Source organism: Corvus kubaryi, unplaced genomic scaffold, assembly GCF_017639235.1.
Source record: "Corvus kubaryi isolate FWS band 111438036 unplaced genomic scaffold, C.kubaryi_AGA036_p1.0 37266, whole genome shotgun sequence".
NCBI classification, from domain to species: Eukaryota; Metazoa; Chordata; class Aves; order Passeriformes; family Corvidae; genus Corvus; species Corvus kubaryi.
The window spans coordinates 9,479,390-9,498,235 of NW_024581081.1; the positions used below are offsets into that span (position 1 = coordinate 9,479,390).

An 18,846-nucleotide genomic window follows, 5' to 3' on the forward strand; every position below is an offset into this window, starting at 1 on the left:
CAATGTCCTGAAGCTGTGTCAGGGGAGGTTTAGGATGGATATTAGAAAAAGGATCTTCACCCAGAGGGTGGTTGGGCACTGGAACAGGCTCCCCAGGGAAATGGTCACAGCACCAGCCTGACAGAGTTCAGACAATACTCTTGGGCACAGGGTGTGATTCTTAGGGATGGTGCTGTACAGGGCAGGAAGTTGGACTCAATGATCCTTGTGGGTGCCTTCCAACTCGGGGTATTCTATGATTCTGTGAGATGTGCATATAACATTAAAGTTTATTCTCTATTTTTCATATTTTTTTCTTTTTCTATGAGACATTATTTTTGATTTTTTAAAGTATTTCAGAAAAAAGTGAATAGTTTAATAAGACATCAATTATAAAATTGAAAATATTCTTCCTTCTTTTGGAAACACATAGGAAAATGAGAATATAATTATTAGAATATAATTGTAACTTTTAATTGGAAGCTCAATAACTCATTTTTTGAGTTTTTTGTAATTAGATATTCTGAACACTTTCTGATCATCTTTGCATTTTAAAATTATTTTAAATAACTACTTTTATGAGAATTGTAACTAGATCTAGTGAAAAAACAACTTATTGTGGACTGAATTAATGAGAAATCTAAGTAATGGAAGGGTTTTATTTAAAGACATTGGATTACTTTGAATTGCTGAATTGGGTTGCTGAAGTTGAATTTTGGTACAGATTGTGTCTCTGTGTAGGCGTGTCCTGGCCTCTAATTAGTAATAATCATCTCAGCCTATTATTTAGACTTTGTGCCTCAGCTGTTGATTCACAAGGCTGTCACATGTACTTTTATATAGCACGAGGCACGATTCTGTCTGCAGAGACTTATTTTCCTTAACATGTGGTGTTAAGGCAGGTACTGCATGTTCCATGCAAAATATCAATATACTAAAAATAAATAATACTTTCAGTGTAGAGAGAAATAAAACTGTATTGCAGTCTTAAAGGGTTTTATAGCTAGACTGTAATGAATAGTTATTAAGCCTATTTCAGTTATACAGCTCTGGTTTGATGGTTAGATGGAGCAAGGATTCAGCAAATTAATTTTGCTCTTACATGCACTTACACATTTTTATGAACAAATGTTTTTCAAGCCTAGTATAAGATCTAGTAAACTATGTAGCTTCACAATCATAAAAATATTTGTGATTTTGCTACCTATCCAGTAATTATATTAGTATTGTCAATAAAGCAGTGAAGCTTTTATGAAAATTGAAACAGTTGATAAAGAATAAATCAGCAAGTTACCAATAAGTGAATATTTTTCATGAAAGCTGTCTCTCTGTCTTAAAGTCTTTGTCTTAATCCATTTGGCTGTTTACAAAAATAACTTCAAAGGATAGAAGTTTGAAAATATTCACAATTCATTGTTTTCATGTTGAGTGCAGTCTCATGTTGTAGCTGCTATTTTCTACGACTCTTAAAAGAATGGAGCAACTGATACCTTTTACAATAGGACTGTGGAGAGATGAAGTTATGTTTGTGAATCTGCTTCAATACTGAGACCAAATAAGCTCTATTGAATCCAGATGAGGAATGCTTCTTCTAGGGGAGTGGAATTCCTCATATGGATCTCTTGACAGAAAATAGTGTTCATCAGGATGCTGAGGGTTGAGTGTATGTATGTTACATACTCTGTGATTAAAATTTTAGTAAAATGTAAGTCCTCCATCAAGTGTTCTGTGTAAATACGCTGTTAGGAATAGGACTGGGATGTCACCTTTGTATATTGCAATATTGCTCTATGTTTTCAAGCAATTTGCTAATTCTTTCTGAATAAAGAAAAATAGGTTAACCATCCTGGGGCAAATATGTGCGTGTAAAAATAACGGATGAATAGAGTTCATTCATAGGGCATGGCTTTTTCAAAGTGTAGTCAGCTCTTAGTTGAATTTGTATAATGCAAGAGGAGAGAAGAACTATGTCAGCTTCTTAAGTTGGTCTTCCAGTTGTCTGACTGTAGCTTAATTAATTTAACATTGACACTTTATGATCTCAGTGTAGTCAGTAGATTAGTGTTTAGACCTCATTTGATTGGCAACACTCTTAAGTATTAGGGAAATATCAGGACTTTGCTGTAGCACCCCTTCTCCTCTTTCCACAAAATAAAATATTTTGGGACAATTGACTCTATATTCTCCCCAAAGACTTATCGTTTTTACTTACACTGAACAAGTGCTAAACTGATAGGAAGATCAATGTTAAAATCATAAGCTAAAGGTCCAGAGAGGTGGATTTTGACTTTTGACTCGCAACAATGCCCCAGGGCAAGTCATTAACTTCCTCTGACTCTTGCTGTTTGCCTAGACAATGGGATTTTGGATCCTTATTATCCTGTGTAACATTTCTGAGGAAAAGCACTTACATAAGTGCTTGTGGCATTATATAATGTGTGAGCTGCTCTATTGACAAATACTCAGAGAGGGAACTTGGCTCTGCTGAGCCCTGTTAGCACAGAGCAAATAGATGTTCTGCTATAAATATTGCCACCATTTAAGTTCAAGCCAGAGTTGCTATGTTTCTTTTCTTGAGGCAGTACAGCCTGATAAGGTACAGATGTAATATTTCTAGCATATTTCCCCAACTTATACATAATAGTATCTAGCACTGGGGTTTGCCTATGCCTCTTATTAACTACATCTCTTGACTGCTTTCAATATTGCCAATTTTCAATAATTTAGAAGTTCAATTAATTGCAATTTCCTTCAAATTCATGAAGTCTCTGAATAACTTTTAAACATAATTTAAGAAAAATAATTTGACATAAAGTTGAAATACAAAATGCATAAATAAAGATAAAACTGAAAATTGTCATCCATCAGATCGGTATTTGTTCTGGCTGAGAAGTCAGGAAAGAGGGAAACCCTCCCAACATTGAATCTACAGTGCACAGATTTCAGTATAATGCAACAGTGGTGTATAACCTGAGATTTATGTATAGTTACTGAGTTACTGTCTCAGTGACTGCAATGCTGACCTGCAGCTGCATTATGCAGATCTGTGAAGAAGCCTTGACACTTATTTGATTGAAATGATCTTTTTTTTTTTGACTGCTGAAAACTAACAAGAAACTAATCGGGAACTTTTCTTTGACATGTAAACTTTTCCTTGAAGATTTTTATCATGGTTAAGTGATGGCAGAATTCCCTTTCAAAAATAATAGCATCCAAATTAGATCAAACTATTTTAAAGGTGGAGCTGATATATGCCATTACTCCTTGACAGGAGGACAGGTTCCTCAGTATTGCAAAGGCACTGCCTCTGTATCCTCTTGCATCAAATATATTATTGATTTTCAGCTCCTAGTTTTATTTCTTTTATTTATTATCATATGCTTGGAGCAGCTTCTAAATATCTATATAATTTCTTGGTGCAGTAGTATCAGGGAACACAGAAGTGTGTTAGCCTTTTTTTTGAATGTAAAAAAAAAATTATTCTTCCCTTTCATTATTTTTTCTAAAAGTATAAAATTCAGTATTGGACTTTACTTTCTTCTGTGTAGATTCACAAGTCCATGATTTCTCTTTATTGAAAAATTATGAAAAAGGTTTTTTAAAAGAATAATTTTAATCTGCATAAGCAAACCTGGAATTAGTGGAACCAAGGTAGTGTTGAGCTGCTCTGTTACACTGATCATAATGCAGTTCCCATGGAGTCTTTATACAATGATTTGAAATGTTATTGTGGAGGCTGGTAGGACTTTCCAATAATTAAGGCTGTCAAGCTGCTCTGCCTTATGGAGTCCTGCTTCCAAGTACTTATAATCAAGTGCATGTGATGTAAAAAAAATCATTTACTAGAATTAGTAGCATCTATTTCTGGTTTTTTCCCCCTTTCTTTTTTTAATCAGTGTGAGATAATTTTTTTATTTCATCCAGAAGAGGTCAGATGTTATTGAGCTCAAAGACAGGGAAGAAAAAAAGATGTCATTTTCTTGTGTACTTCTCAATAATTTATGAAAGAACAAAAGCAAAACCAAAAATGAAACAAAACCCCCCCCCAAAAAAAAAAAAAAAAAAAAAACACCAAGAAAAGGAATAAAAAGGCAATAAGCCTCTCCCTGGTTAAACTTAGTAAAGAAACGTTCTCTTAAAACAATGGAGCTTGATCATGACCAGGGAAGAGTGTTTAAATTTTCTTTGAGTAGCTAAAAGTCTGATGACTTTTTCTATTTTACATAAGCTAGCACCTCCTGTGTGTTAGTGAACTGTTTAAACTCCCTCTACAGTGAATAATTAAATACATGCCAGCCCTGGTGGGAGCAGATATTCCTTGAAATGGATTGCTCAAGGCAGGAATGAAGCCAGGCACTGTATTGACAGCCGAGAACTCAGTGTTGTGTGTGCTGCCGGTGATCTCCTGTCATTTAAGATATGTGGAGGAAGAAGCTGTGACAAGGTAGAAGGAACAAAAGGCAGGTGATGTATCAGCGACAGGAGTGGGACTGAATTGGGAAGGAGGGAAACTGAGTGGGACTTAATGAGTGGCTGAAAAGATTGTCAACTGAAGGCAGGCAGCCAGTAATGGACTAACAAATTGTCTGGGACAAGAAGCTGGTGACAAGGGAAGAGTAGGCATCCGCTGATTAAAGTGGTGTTCAAAATTTAGGACAGAAAAACTGTGTGGTTTTGGCAGGGAGAATTGATAGAAGAGCAAGTGGAGTGAGACTGGCAATGAATGATGTCAAGAGAGAGGAGTGGGCTTTCTGGGGAGAACTAAACTGCTGGACAAAGATCCAGAGAGAAGAAAGTCTGAGGCCAATAAATGAAAAAAGAATTGAGGGTTAGGAGTTATGGTGAGTTTCTGGAGAGAAGTCTAATGCTGGCTGACATGTGAGGAAGAGTTTGAGCAAGAAGAAAAAGCTAAAAGACCCCACTTAGGCTTCGTAGATCTAAGGAGAACCTTTTGAAGCAGGAGGAGGTCCTAATTCTGGGTGATAAGGTGAGCAGTAATTAGGTCAGGAAGCTGGTTTGGCTAGATGAGAGACGTAGAATCACAGATTCTATGTTTGGGTTGGAAGGGGCCTGGAAGATCATCTTGTGCCAACCTCCCAGCCATGGGCAGGTTCACCTTCCACTAGAGCAGGTTGCTCAGGGCCCCATCCAACTTGGCCTTGAACACTGCTGGGGATGGGGCAGCCCCAGTCTCTCTGGACAGCCTGTGCCAGTGCTTCACCACTCTTGCAGGGAAGAATTTCTAGTGAGACTGGGGTAAAGATTTGGAAGGGAAAAGAGTGGCAGAGACCTGGAGCAATTAGGGTAGATAACTACTACCAGCAACTATGCAGGAAACCCATTGTATTATGGCACAGCAGTCACATGTGGTATGTTGACAGCCAATTCCTGCCATGATTTTTATAGTAGGATAAGAAGGAGATGTCTAAAAAATGGTTTTCAAGTTACGCACATGAACAACAGGTAGAAAACCGTAATCGTGGAATTTCTTTTTACCTTTTTTTTTTTTTTAATTCAGGAAAACTACATGTAAATGATAACACAAAATTTTCTTAAATTTTAAAAAATCACAGGCATGCAAAAATGCAAAAATTATGGTACTGGTATATTTTTATGAAATCTGCTAAGCATACAGCCACACTGTTTTTTCTTGGGATGCTCTTTCAGTGACGATAAAAGTTCAGTGGATATGTCAGGGCTGTGTACTAGGGAAGCTGTGGTATGAAGCAACTTTGAAGATGAAATTTTGAGCTGGGAATTGCATTTGGAGGATTGGTGATATGATGGTTAAGTATTTTCCTGGAGAATTAGATTCTGTACCAGACTCTGCTGTGAAATTTGCTGAGTAGACGATCTTGTATACTTGCTTTGAAAAGGTCGCTACTCATCCCTTACTGGGAATATTCCTTATTGGAGTTGTGTCTCCTGCATCTCCTCCTTTTATTAGGGGTTGAAACCTCAGAGTTACTCAGTCTTGATAACTGCAACTGAGGTGAATGTAAGACATGCCTTGACCAATAAACTACATATGATGCAGTCACCTCAATTTGGGCATCCTAGATTAGTGAAAGTTTCTTAGTTTAATCTCTGTACCTCCCTTCCCCAATGGAAAATGGGCTACTTCTATAATACTACTTCTTTGAGAAAATTAATTCATTAATATTTGTTATGTTTTGTGAGATAATTTTGAAATAATTGTGAAAAACTGTAATTGGTGCAAGAGAAAAGCCTATGAGGAAATTATTAATTCTCTTTTCAAACCTTTGAAGAATTGACTATATTGAATAAAGCATGAGGCTGCAGACTGAAGATTGAGGGGAAAACCAAGCACTGAGCAGCTGTTGACCAACTGAGCTCCATTATCCTGTACATACAATTAGGTAGCACATGTGCAAAAAATAGTATCATGCCATTGAAGACTGTAGAGTGATGTGTTCACTAGAAGCCATTCTTTTTCCATAGGGTACTTAGTTTGACATTTCCTAACTTTTGATGCTTGCTTCTGTAAAATTAATACTTTGCTAATGAAAGCTCTTGTGACTAATCACGCAAAGTGATCATAATTTAGAAGCATAGTAGCTGATGTGCTTCAGGCTTTTCATGATACAGTGCAGAAGGACAGCTATTATAAAGAGGGGGAATGCAAACTACCCCCTTCTACCCTCTGTGGGTCCCTTATGCTTTCCTGCCCTGCATCTGCAATTACCCATGCTCAGCTAAGCGGTAGCGGAGTAGCTGGTTTGTTGTAATGGTAAATTTCTGAGTATCTGTGGGTTTTAGCTTCTACTCTCCCTTTACTGATGGTAAATTTATGCTGAGTGAAGGAGTTGGAATTGCTTAGTATATTGCTGAAATTCTCTTTCTGTATCAATGAAAAAATTCACTTTGCTCTTAGGTTTGCGGACCAACTGTTTAAATCACTCTGAAGAAATGCAAAGAAAACAGGATTTTTTAGTACTTTAAACCCTTTGAAAATTTCCTGGGCTTTGCCTACTATGGATCAAAATTTAGAAAATAATTTTTTGTTCAATAGTGTAAGTTACCCATTTTTATGCAAACTTTTTCAAAGCGTTCATAGATGTTTCAATAAATATAAATATATTGCCACTATAAGACACAAGCACAAACCCCTAATTCTGTAAAAATTTTACAAAGATGCAGTTATTATTATGTTAGTTCTGTCCAATATCTCCCTTCCTTGTGAATAAATATTGGTATTTGTTTTGACTGTTTCAATATAATACTCTGTTACAGAATACTTTTTCAATGACTCAGGTAATAAATTTGAATAGAAATGACATAAGTGGGAAGTTAACAAGTGGTTTTGTTTCTAGAGACTGTGTATTTAGTTTAACCTTTGATTTTTTACTGAAGTTTGCTAATTCATTGGGTTTTGGATGCAAAATATTTTTCCCTTCCTAATTAAAAAAAAAGAAAAGAGAAAAAAAGGAAAAGGAGTATAATTTGTTTTGTTTTGGTACATTTTTGGTTTTCTTTAGTTGTAGTTGCAAGTACATTCTTGTGTACCTGTTACGGGAATGGTGTCTGTTCAAGACTTGGAACATCTCAGGGGTTCTTGGGTCACTTGAGGATAGGTGCCTAATTGTTTGAAACTGCTTTTCTGTTGGGATCAGTGTAGTAATTTTAAGTCAGGAAGCAAGGGCTGTCAGAGTCTCTGTGTACAGGAAAGGAAATAGCTTCCATTTATCTCTGCACCAGCTGGTACTAAGAAATCTGAAGGAGTGTGGTTGATGCTGTGGTTGTATAGTACTTAAACATTCTGAGAAGTGCACTGCTTTATACATAATTTTCAAAATCTTCCAGTAAATAATGTTTATTACTTTTCTTTTGCTATTCTTGCCATTTGAAATGGCCTGAGATTGAAGGCTGAGTTATCAAACTGCAGATGAAAATAGATATTGCTAGATAAACTGGCAATATTGACACACCTTAGCCAAGAGGAAGCCTGAAGCAAAAGTTTTCCTTTCTTTACATTTTTGTCTTTTGACACACACACATTTTGGAGAAGAGAAACTTTCATGTAGACTGTGAAATTTAAAATGTATCATTGAGTTATTCAGAGCTCTTGTAAATGCAGCTATGATGCAGCAATCACTGCTAAAGGGTTCTTGTGGAAATTAACATCTGATTCCTAAGCTCTTCAGTGAGCTTAAATACACTGTGTTCTTTTTGAAGACCTAGGGACAGAGTTATGATTGTTACTTTGCTGCAGAGCAGTATAGAGTTTACAATATGCCATTACATTCAGTTGGGAAACCTGCAGTATTCTCAGAGATGAGTCTTGGAGTTTATCCTTGACATAAACTGCCTGTGGACTGTAGTGTTAACCCATATTCATAAAATACCATGATTTAAATCTGAGAAGAGATAAAAACCCTGTTGCAGGTTAAATGCTGGTTTAGGAGATTATCAGTCTAACAGTAGGGAAGACAAATCTAGCTTTTTGCTTGAACCTGGACACTGGTGCAGGAAATACATTACTTGGTTGAGACAACCTGCCTGTAGTGGGGAAGACCCATATGAAGATCAGAATAGACAGCAGGATTCCTGAACCAAACATATTCCTGCTTTCCAAACATTACTACATACCCAAAAGACGTGCTATGCATGTGGTCCTCATCAATGATGGCAACCTTCCACTTCTGCCAGATGCACTGATACGCCAGGTAAAAAATATCTGTGTAGTATGTATGGAGACTGTTCAGCACCAGTGTCAGTGTCATGTCCACATCCTAGACATCACGTACGGAAATTGTTTCATTTTGATACCTTTATTGTGCTGAAAACGCAAAACCAATAAAGTCCAGTAAGTTACAGACAGAGAGCAGATTGCTTTAAAACAACATTGAGATTGTTAAAGTGTAGCACTAAAAACTTGGGCAATGCCAGGATAAATACTGGCATCTCTAATCTTTTGGGATTTTTTTAATACATTTGATATAATTGAATCCTTGGATATCCGTTAACAGGATATTTTCTCTACATGGTCAAAGCTTCCTTTTATTGTTTTCTATGAATTGTTCTAGGGAGTGAACACCATAGTTTATGTAATTGTAAATGGTAGGAACCCCTGCTGTCAGTTGTAAATTTAAGGATGCTGCAACGAATCTAGGGAAGTGAGGATAAGGAAGGAATTGCAGAATATACTCTGCCTTGGAGATCGTATGTTGTATCATTTGAACCATCCTTTTTTAAAGTTATAATTCTCTGGTGACTCACCTTGAGACATCTGGATTATAATCAGAACTGCAACTGGAATCCAATGAATGGATAAAAATTACAGGTGCTCTGAAGAGAGACGTCAGCAATGTATTTTTGTTCAGTGTCCTGTCTATAGAAGTGTAACGCTAATTCAATTGATAGTTCCATGTTTGAAAATCAGTTAATTAACATGTACAAAACACACAGTTAGAAGAAGTGCTCTACTGATGGCAGATATAAATGATGGAGGAGTTCTCCTCCTCTTTTGTCTATCCTGAATGATGTGTTTTCCTCGAAAAGTAATATTCCTGCTTTGGTTGAATTGCTTGTTGTCACTAACTGGATTGGTATTGTGATCTCAGAAGAACCCTAACAAAATTAAGGCCCACAGGGCAAAAATAGAGCTGGAGCTGGGCTGCAGATTCTAATCTCCCATCCTAGTCTGCCATTCACTAAGTTATATACCTACAGTAAGGGAAGAATAAAAGGCAAATAACTTATTTGTTCATTAATCTTCTCCATTACATGTGCTGAGTGACAGTGGTGCAGCGTAAACACGGCTTTTGTGAGATCTCTTACTTTGCAGGTCATTAGCTGTTATGGGGGCCTTCTAAACGAGCTGATGTGCTATTTCTTATGCTTTTGTACAGCTAGAAGATATGCAGGTAGGGAGACAGAACTCTGCACATGTCATTGAGAATCTACCCTCTTCTGACCTCCACTGACGTTTTTGTCTTGTGTCCTTAGCTATTTTACCCAGAAGCTCTTAATGTTGGCAACAATATATGGAAACAAAGACCAATACTACTGTATAAATGCAGTTACTGTCCAGTAGTTTAAGATAAAATTCTGATAAAAGTGTATAAATGTTACTGCACTTGAAAAATTATTACCTAGCAAGATAAGCGTTATTGTTCAAAACAGCTGCTTGTTCACAGAGCGCTTGGTTCCTTAATCTTATATAAGGTTGTGATGTTTGGCACTGACAATGTATCCATGGAAGTGACTGATGGTGTGGGAGGGTCAAATGATTTTGTATGGATGCAATACAGTATGCTTTGAGATAAGAATTTCTGAGACAATGTCACTGAACTAGTTGGAACTCACACGGAATTCTGAGAAGAGACAACACCTGTTGCACTTACTGCAAAGGTCCGCAGCATTGGCAGAAGGTAGGGAGTAACACAGCCAAAGAGCACCCATTGAATGCATAGGTAGGAAGTGAGACTTTCGAGAAAAGACTGTTTCAGTTTTGCTTGGATCTTGAAAACTTTGTTCAAGAATATGTTTTGTGAACTGTCTTAAGTGACTTACAAAGTCAGTAGTTTGTTTACATAATTTCTTTGACCTAACGGCAGTTTTAGGAAACCAGTGGCCTGCAAAAAATATTCAAGTGGCAAGTTAGACTCGAAATACAGATTAAGGTGATATCCCGATATTCAAACTTCATGGAAATTCTCATTGTGTGTCGAAGGAAAACACAAGTATAAGAACCCCACGGCATTTAACAATTGGTTCTTCAGAGTGTTCACTATAGTCTAAGATGCCAAGCAACTGACTCTGACTGTTCTGTACTGTTCCTGTATGTTTTTTTGAGGCAAATAAGCTTTACTATTCTAGCTTTATTTCTAATGTCCCTTGAGGAGTACCCAGGTCTAACTTTGTGTTTGCTTATACAGTCAATGGGAACAATTTATGTTTGAAAGAAACAAGAGAATGTTTGATACTATTATCGTATACTGTAATGAGATTTTTAACTAACCTCAAATAAAAGCCTCCCTCTTTCCCGGTTCTAGCATCTCTCTTATGGCAATGGTAGCTTACATGTTGATGCAGCCTTCCAGCAGACGCTCTGGAGTGTAGCACCAATCAGTTCAGGAAGTGAAGTTGCCCAAGGTAAGATTGACTCAACTTTAAATATTGAAAGACTGATAGTAAATGAAATACTTTAAAAATCAAATTATTATGCCTATTATCCATATTATTATTATGTGGGAGAGGTTTTCTCCTATGTCAACATTGAATACAATAAAGAAGTAATACAATTGATCTGAAAACAGAGGGAAGGTTATACTCAAAGTAACACTGATAGTTTTCTACATATTTTTGCTGAGTCCTGAATGGCTCATTCAAATCTCATTTTTCTAAAGATATGATAACATTTGTAATATGTTTTTTGAAATGGCTTTTGGTCCTGGTTTAAAATATTATCTCAAATCATTCTGATGTATGCAGTCATGGTTACATGTTTCTGAGACTGAGTAAAAAACGGCAAGAGGCTTGGAAGCAGGATGTGAAATCCTAAGACTGAAGATGGGAAACGGTTTTATGAGTAACATATGGTTGGAAAGAAAATCACGAGGAGGGTAAAGACAGAAAGAGAACAGCTTTCAAGAATTATTTATTTTATTTAGGAATTAGGGAAGAGTTTTAATGTAGTTTCTGACATTGAAAGGACAAGAATCCCTGAATTTATGCCATACTGGTTCCAAAGCGAAGGAAAGAACAGTGTTTTTCTGAAGTCTGTCACAATGTAAAGCCTATGGTTTCTACTTTCCTGCAGACTGACTGTTTTGAGTGGGTGTTGTAATAGAATTTAAAGAAGGTTAAAGCTGCAGGTCATTTCATTTTGTGTGATTTTTGGATAATATTTTTTAAAGAGGCAATACTCTGAAATTTCACATCAATTCTTTTTACTTGGCATATTTTAAAACTCAGTAATGGAATGTTCTTGCAACTTTGCTCATTCAGATTTTAGGGACGGCATTGCCAGCATCTCTTTTTTTATATAATCATTTATATAGTGTTTTTACATATGAGAATCACTCTGCATGTACACATTCTCTGACATGGTTTATAGTACAAACCATTATTAAAAAATGCTAGTGCATTGCTTGGCAGTGTCCTGAACTTTATGGAGAAAAACTTTCTGTTAATGAGAAGACCTTTTCAGTTTGCTTCTTCCTATTAACTCCATTCTCCTTGTCCTCCCACTGCTGGCAGCACTGGTGTGTCATTCTTGCTAATAATCCAGGCATGGTTTATGTGCTGAGACGCAGATTTGTGGTGTGTCACATCTCTGCCTGGTGAACCTCACTACTGAGACTTGCCTGTCTTTTTGAGAAGCAGAAATCCACAATGACATGGTGTCATATAGTGTACTCATACTCCCAGGAAATTATGTGAAAATGATGTAATATGGTTTTTGCAGCTTTGTATTTATCTGTGTATGTGCCTGCTCTTTGTTGCTGTGCTTTTCCATTTTCACTTTCTTCAGGTACAGACATTATCTCTGTTAAGATAAGTATGTTTTCTAGAGAAAACAGCTGGCTAGTGTCAGAAAGGATTAGAGCAAGGGCCTTGCTCTTGAAAAAGAGGCAACAGTTCCCGTAATCAAGGTAGTCCTGTGGTGAAGGGAGAGTGAATATCACACTTAGTGTGTGAGGCCTTTCCTCTATGTCCTCAGTAAAATGGTAGCCAAGCCAGAGAAAATTACCTCAAAAAGGAAGAAGGAAATAAACCTATTTTTTTTATTATCTGCAAAATGCTTTTTCATATTAATAAATAAAGTATTAATGTATTGGAATAACTGCATTACAATACCCTCTCTTAATCAAAACTTTTCATTAAAAATAGATTAATTAATTAAACTATTCAGTTAAATAAAATTATTTTGAAGTGAAAATAATGAATAATTAGTCCATAAGATGAACTAGGATATTAGAGGTAGTTCAAAGAAAATAATTTATTTTTACATGCATATCTGTAAAATTGGCTTATGCAGAAGTCAATTTGTTGTTTAAGTAAAAACAGAGTTTAGAGTCAAATCAAGTAATTCTGCTAATTCTGTGTGATGAAGTAGATGGGGGTCACTTAAAAAACAAATTACAGAATTATATTGACACAGGTCCATGTAAAAATTAATGTATATAACAACAGTTACCTGGGCATACACTGCTGTGTCAAGATCAAGAATTTAAAAAATCAGTGCTAAAATTTGCCACATAAATACCAACTTTATACCGATTTTAAAGGTTTAACAATATATATCCTGAAATATTACCTGATATATTCAGGAAAAAAAATTCATGTAGCTTCAAAATAAACTTGTTAAATGTGTGCAGTGTGACTGAAGGGTCTCCAACAGCATTTACCAGTACAGATCCGTCTTACTTCACAGCATTACTTATTAACATAGACATTGCTTCAAAATATAATTTCAGGTATAATTTTTGAAACATCTTGTTGCTATAACACTAAACCCAAGGAATTATGTTATGGCATCCTGCTCAAATGTACAATTTGATATTAACTGTTTTTAGCAAGAAGGGAAGGTGAGTTTAGGACACAAAGAAGTGTTTACATTTAGCTTGTCAGGCTGAAAAAATACCATTGAATTGTGCTTAAAACCTACCAGGTTTTAGTATTCCTCAGTTGCTTGGTTATAATACAATATTTGTGGAATAACATAAAATCATATTTCCTTTTAATGTCACATCTCTACTGCAAAAATACTGATGAAAAAACATCTATTTTGTTAACATCTTTACTGATTAGAATTATGGCCTTATTTTCAGCTTCTGGCTGCAAAGTCCTGGCACTTCGAATATTGTAATGCTATGTGTATGGTCTGTGCCTTAGTTTGTGAACACACACACACCTGTACACTGTAAAGCCATGTGTTTGGCTGTGAACCTGCACTTGCAGTGGAGGTGTTTGCAGTATGGGAGTTTCCCTTTGGAGTCCAAATAAATCGTGATTATTGGTTTTGGGTTTTCTATCAAGCAGAACGTAGAATGGATCTTCCCAGAAGTTTTTCTCACAGAAAACTTCCAAGTACTCCAAAAAGGGCTTTAAAAATAATGAACTAGCTAAATCAGTCCTTTTTTTTTGGGAGAATGTTAACTGGAATGCTTATCTTAAATAAAATGAAAAGTGAGTAGGTAAGATGGAAGAGTTTCCCATTTTTTCTGTTGTAATCTGGGAGAGGAGTACTTGGTTCCTTGTTTCGGTTGGCTCAGTCTTTTCTTAGTTGTGGTGGCTATGTAGAATCCCCTGCCTGTGGCTCCTCTTTATCCTGATCCATCCTTACCTACCTGCTAACTTGGAACTTTTCTCACTTGGCAGTGTTCAACTGGCTCCCCAGGGTATGAGATATCTTCCCCCTTCTTCTGACTCTTTTTTAAAAGTGACATAAAATGCCAACAGAAAAAACCGAAATCAACCTGATAATATTTATTACAGTTTGAACTGTAGTTTTGTGTGTTGCTGTGTTTAGAGAAATGCACTCGGTTTTCTCCCTTTATTCAAGGATACCTGATAGGAGGGGATGTTCTGAGGTTATTGCATGGTCACATGGATGAATGTTTGACAGTCCCTTCGGGTGAACATGGAGAAGAACAAAGAAGGTAGGTTTCCAGCCTATAAAGAATAATAGTAATGAATGTTGCTGAATCAGAATATAAGTGATAGTACAATTGTTTGAAAGATATTGTGATGAGATTTATTACTCGTAAGAATGAATATTGTTGAGATAAACTTTGGACATGAGCCTTTTGTATTTTCTTTTCAGTATTGTTCAAGTCTGGTTTCACTTACCAGATGTAAAAGCAGTTGTGATTTTTGATAATTTATTTCCATTTTTACTGATTTAAAAGCACTGTGAATTAAATGTGTTGGGTTTTTTTATTGCTGTTTTTTTCTGTAATTACAAAAAATTCTTTAGGACAGGAATGTAAGAATACTGCCCAATCCTTCAACTAATCTGGGAATTAATCTCAGTTCTACCTGTCATGGCAGTCTAGAATTTAATTTATGCTTATTTTCTTGACTCAAGGAATCCTAGAATGGAAGTAGAGAAGTGATGACAACTTGGTATGTGTCTCTCTCTGTTAATTAAAAAATCCAAATAGCGAGAAGACTGTTCCTGTAAGTGGCATGTCTCAGTGGAGGGATTGCATCAGCCTTCTTTACTTGCTCTAATAAAATATGCCCTAAACTTGTTTTCGGTAAGGTAGTGTCATATAATTTATTTCTACCTTCAGACTAAATGCTAAATATTGCTAAATGGTATTTTGGAATAGTTTGTTTAATGCAGCATATAGGGTAGCTTCATTTCCGTGACAAAGGAAGTGCCATTCATTAACTCACTCATCAAAATGAGGTTCCTTGCTTTGCAAATAGAAATGTGTTTTTTATTTTATTTATTCTCATTTGTACAGGTAAGGAGAAGACTCTGGAAGCTCTCATAGAAAAAATTCTATGAATTTTTAAATGTTAATGAGAAAAACCTCAGAGTTTTCTTATACAGCTGGTGACCAACACTTCGTGGATATTTCTCATTTTCAGACAAGGGAATAGTTTTTGAATGCAGAAGATTGTTCAAAATGCTGATACTTAAAATGTGATCAGTTCAGGTTTTAATTTTAGTCACCATGTGAGAGTCATAACAGCTTGATCACAGGTATTATTATCCTCAGCCTGGAAGTGAGAAAAAAATTAGGGCGATAAATAAATAGGATCCTATAGTGTTTGCTCTTACTTCAATCTAAATCCTGCAAAATTCCTTTCAAAAATGCAGTTGTAGTGTAACTTCAGATTTATAGGTTGATCGAACACTTCAGAAATGAATTTCAGTCCTTAAAAACACACTAAAAATCTCTTTTCTACAAGACTAAGATCATATGTAAAACACAGTGACAGAGTGTGAAGCTGCAAATTAAGAAAAAAATTGATTTGACCTGCTTGTGCATTCACATGATGCATCTTTCTGTCCTATAACATGGGAAGAATATTATAAGGTTAATTTCTTAATCTGCAGAGCAGTGCTTGTAAACAAATCAGATAATTGTATTTCTTTCTGCGGTGTCTGCTGTGTTCTGTATTTCTTTCTGCCTTCCCCATACCTGTCTAAAACCCCCAAAGAAGCAGAGGTAGTAGGCAACAAATAGTATGTGTCTTTGTCTTTATTTTTCCTGACATCAATACTGAGAAACATTGCTTCTTAGTGCCTGATAGAAACAGATTTGATCTTCTGAAATGTACTGTTATTCAGGAACTTTCTTTGATAAACAAGCAAAATAAAAATAAGTTTGTTTTTTTTTCCATAATCTCCTTTCTGAAGTTTTTCTATTTTTCTGAAATATTTTGAAGTATTTTTTACTAATAAACCTAGAACACAATCTATAGTTACTTTTAACTATAAGGAGTTATTTATAATCGCTCTGTGACCCACATTTTCTTCTCTTGAATTATTATTAAATTTAGTGATTGCTTAAAGTATCTATACTTCATCCCTAATTAGGACTGTTGCCTATTCAAAAAAATTCAAAATAATTCCTTTCAGTTTTCAATATGCATGCATACATCATTTTCATGGTTGTGATTCAACATTTGACAGAATTATATTTAAAAATATGGGTAATTTTGGCAGGTAGGAAATTTTAAGAAAAATTATTTTGTCTTCTAGTTCTGTAACTTTTGCACATGAGGCATACTAAGGTGTGATATATTTGAAGTACAATAATTCCATATTATCCTGTTGTTACCTTTGAAGTAGTCTGGTGATAGATTATTGTGATTTTGTTTGGTTTGCTTTGTTCCAGCATATACCTGAAGAGCAGGTCTGCTGTGCAGAATGGCAGCATAAACGAGCACTGAGAAATACCATTCCTGTTATGACTCATTAATTCCTCTATCTCATTTCTATTTTTCTGCAGAGGTCTCCTCTTTATGCCTTTTAAAATAAATAATAGATCAGACAATCCTAAAATAACAGTTTTATTCCATAATGTCACCTGGTATCTATTTCAGGGAATAAATAAATAGTTTAGATGTGAAGTATCCTCCTAGGCAATTTCCAAAAATAACTGTAGTTTTACTCTATTCTTAGAACATTGATACAGTTATATAAATTTTGAGTATAAAAGTGTTTCAAAGAGTACCAGGAGTTCAAAATAAAACACAAATTTTCAAGATGTTTATTCTCTTGTACACATGAGAGTTTATACTCTCACTTTGCACAGTGGAGACCTATGAAGCAGTGACAGGGCAGATACTCTCTTCTTGATTACAGTACCTAACAAAGCTTCCTCTGAGTCAAGGTCATCCAAATCTACACTGGAAGAGACCTAGTACAGTGGCAGAAATAGTAATTTAAAAAGCTTATAAAATTATTTTCTGCATCTCAATTTTTTTCTGAGTCTGTGCTGTGTTTCCTTGCTTAAATGTTAAGCTTCTGTGTCCCTCCATGTGGCCCTTATATTGTGGTACTGTGATACCTAGAGGGTAGGGTGGATTCATTAAATTGTGGAAGAGGGACTTTGCTGTCAAGTCAGAAACTTAACTTTTCCTTAGGAAGCAGTTTCAAGTAGATCCTCTGTGAAGTTGCTCGATTAAGTTTTCTTTGTAATCAAAAAACTTTCTAATTGGAAACAGCACAAGTCAAGAAGTTTGTGGTAATATGTTGGCTCACTTGATACTGCAGTAGAGGAATATAGTGGTATATTTTTAAAATGCCACAGGCGGGGTGAAAGATACCCTGGTAGTCTTCACTCACTGACCCAGATAAAGAACAAAAAAGGAACTGACAAAGGTCAAGTATGTGCAATTTCACTGAATTAAATATAATTTACTGCATATTCTAGTTAGGTATGTTGCTGGTTAAAGGCAGCTGCTTTAAGCCTTATGCATAGAATCCTTAAACTGTGTTTTTACTCTTCAAAGTGCTTTAGTTATCTCTAGCAAGCTAGACCTAAATTAGCAGAGTGGCTCTTTAAGTCAAATTTCAGAAGCATTTCCAGGTAGATTAAAAAACAGATAGAGGTACAGACAGATAAGAGAAAGCATAGTTTTATCAGTTTGGTGTTCTTATGGTGGTTACTTTGATTTCCATCTATCTTCAAAGCTGGGGCAAACTTCTGCAGCAGCACAGTAGCTGTGAATCCATATTTACCTTGACTCCTTTTCCTTCAGTGTCTGTCCACATGATTTGTGATCTAGATCCCATCGTATGGGCTGATATAAACAGTTTGTCAGTAGGAATGAGGCAAACCCACCATGGATTCCTTGATTTATGTATGTTTTTTAATTTAAGTAAAGGATTGCATAGCCTTCTTTTCTACCCTTTCCCCTCCAGTTTCTCCCTCCAGGAGAAATTTTTTAATAATTTTTAATACTTCTTTCTTTTTTTAGGGTGGAGGGTTATATATGGTTATCCAGCAGAAGATTTAAATCACTTTTTGTATTACAGGTACCTTGAAATGGCCTTTAGTTTCCTTTGACATCTTTTCCTGTTGAAATTGTGACACTTTTTTTTTCTTAAACCTGTTATTTGGTAATTATAATATAGAGTATTCACTTTTGAATTTATAATATCAAAGGAATGAATAAATTTATTCTAATTATGGTGGGAGTTGGTATTTAGAGCATGTATACATTGAAGTGCTTCTGTGAAGTTGTTTTCCATTGGTTCACTCTCTGAATTAAAAAAAAAAATTAAAAACGTTCATAATAAGTTTATCACAATTGAATCAATCAACAGTCCCCTCCCCCCCTTTCTCTTTGCAATTCAATTAAGTGGACTTGTTTTACATTATTGACATTGTATTATGTGTGTTATTTTTAGTTTCCTGTAGAAATGTCAGC

The 18,846-nt window shown here is 35.6% G+C and overlaps 1 protein-coding gene across 2 annotated transcripts in view; it reads left to right on the forward strand.

The window, feature by feature from the left end:
* Positions 1-18,846, forward strand: part of RYR2 (ryanodine receptor 2) — a 391,343-nt gene that overhangs the window by 161,823 nt on the left and 210,674 nt on the right. For both annotated transcript variants that reach the window (XM_042025322.1, XM_042025323.1), the window contains 2 exons: positions 10,998-11,097; positions 14,513-14,609. In XM_042025322.1, coding sequence (XP_041881256.1) covers positions 10,998-11,097; positions 14,513-14,609 — 197 coding nt within the window. The remainder of the gene's footprint in view (positions 1-10,997; positions 11,098-14,512; positions 14,610-18,846) is intronic.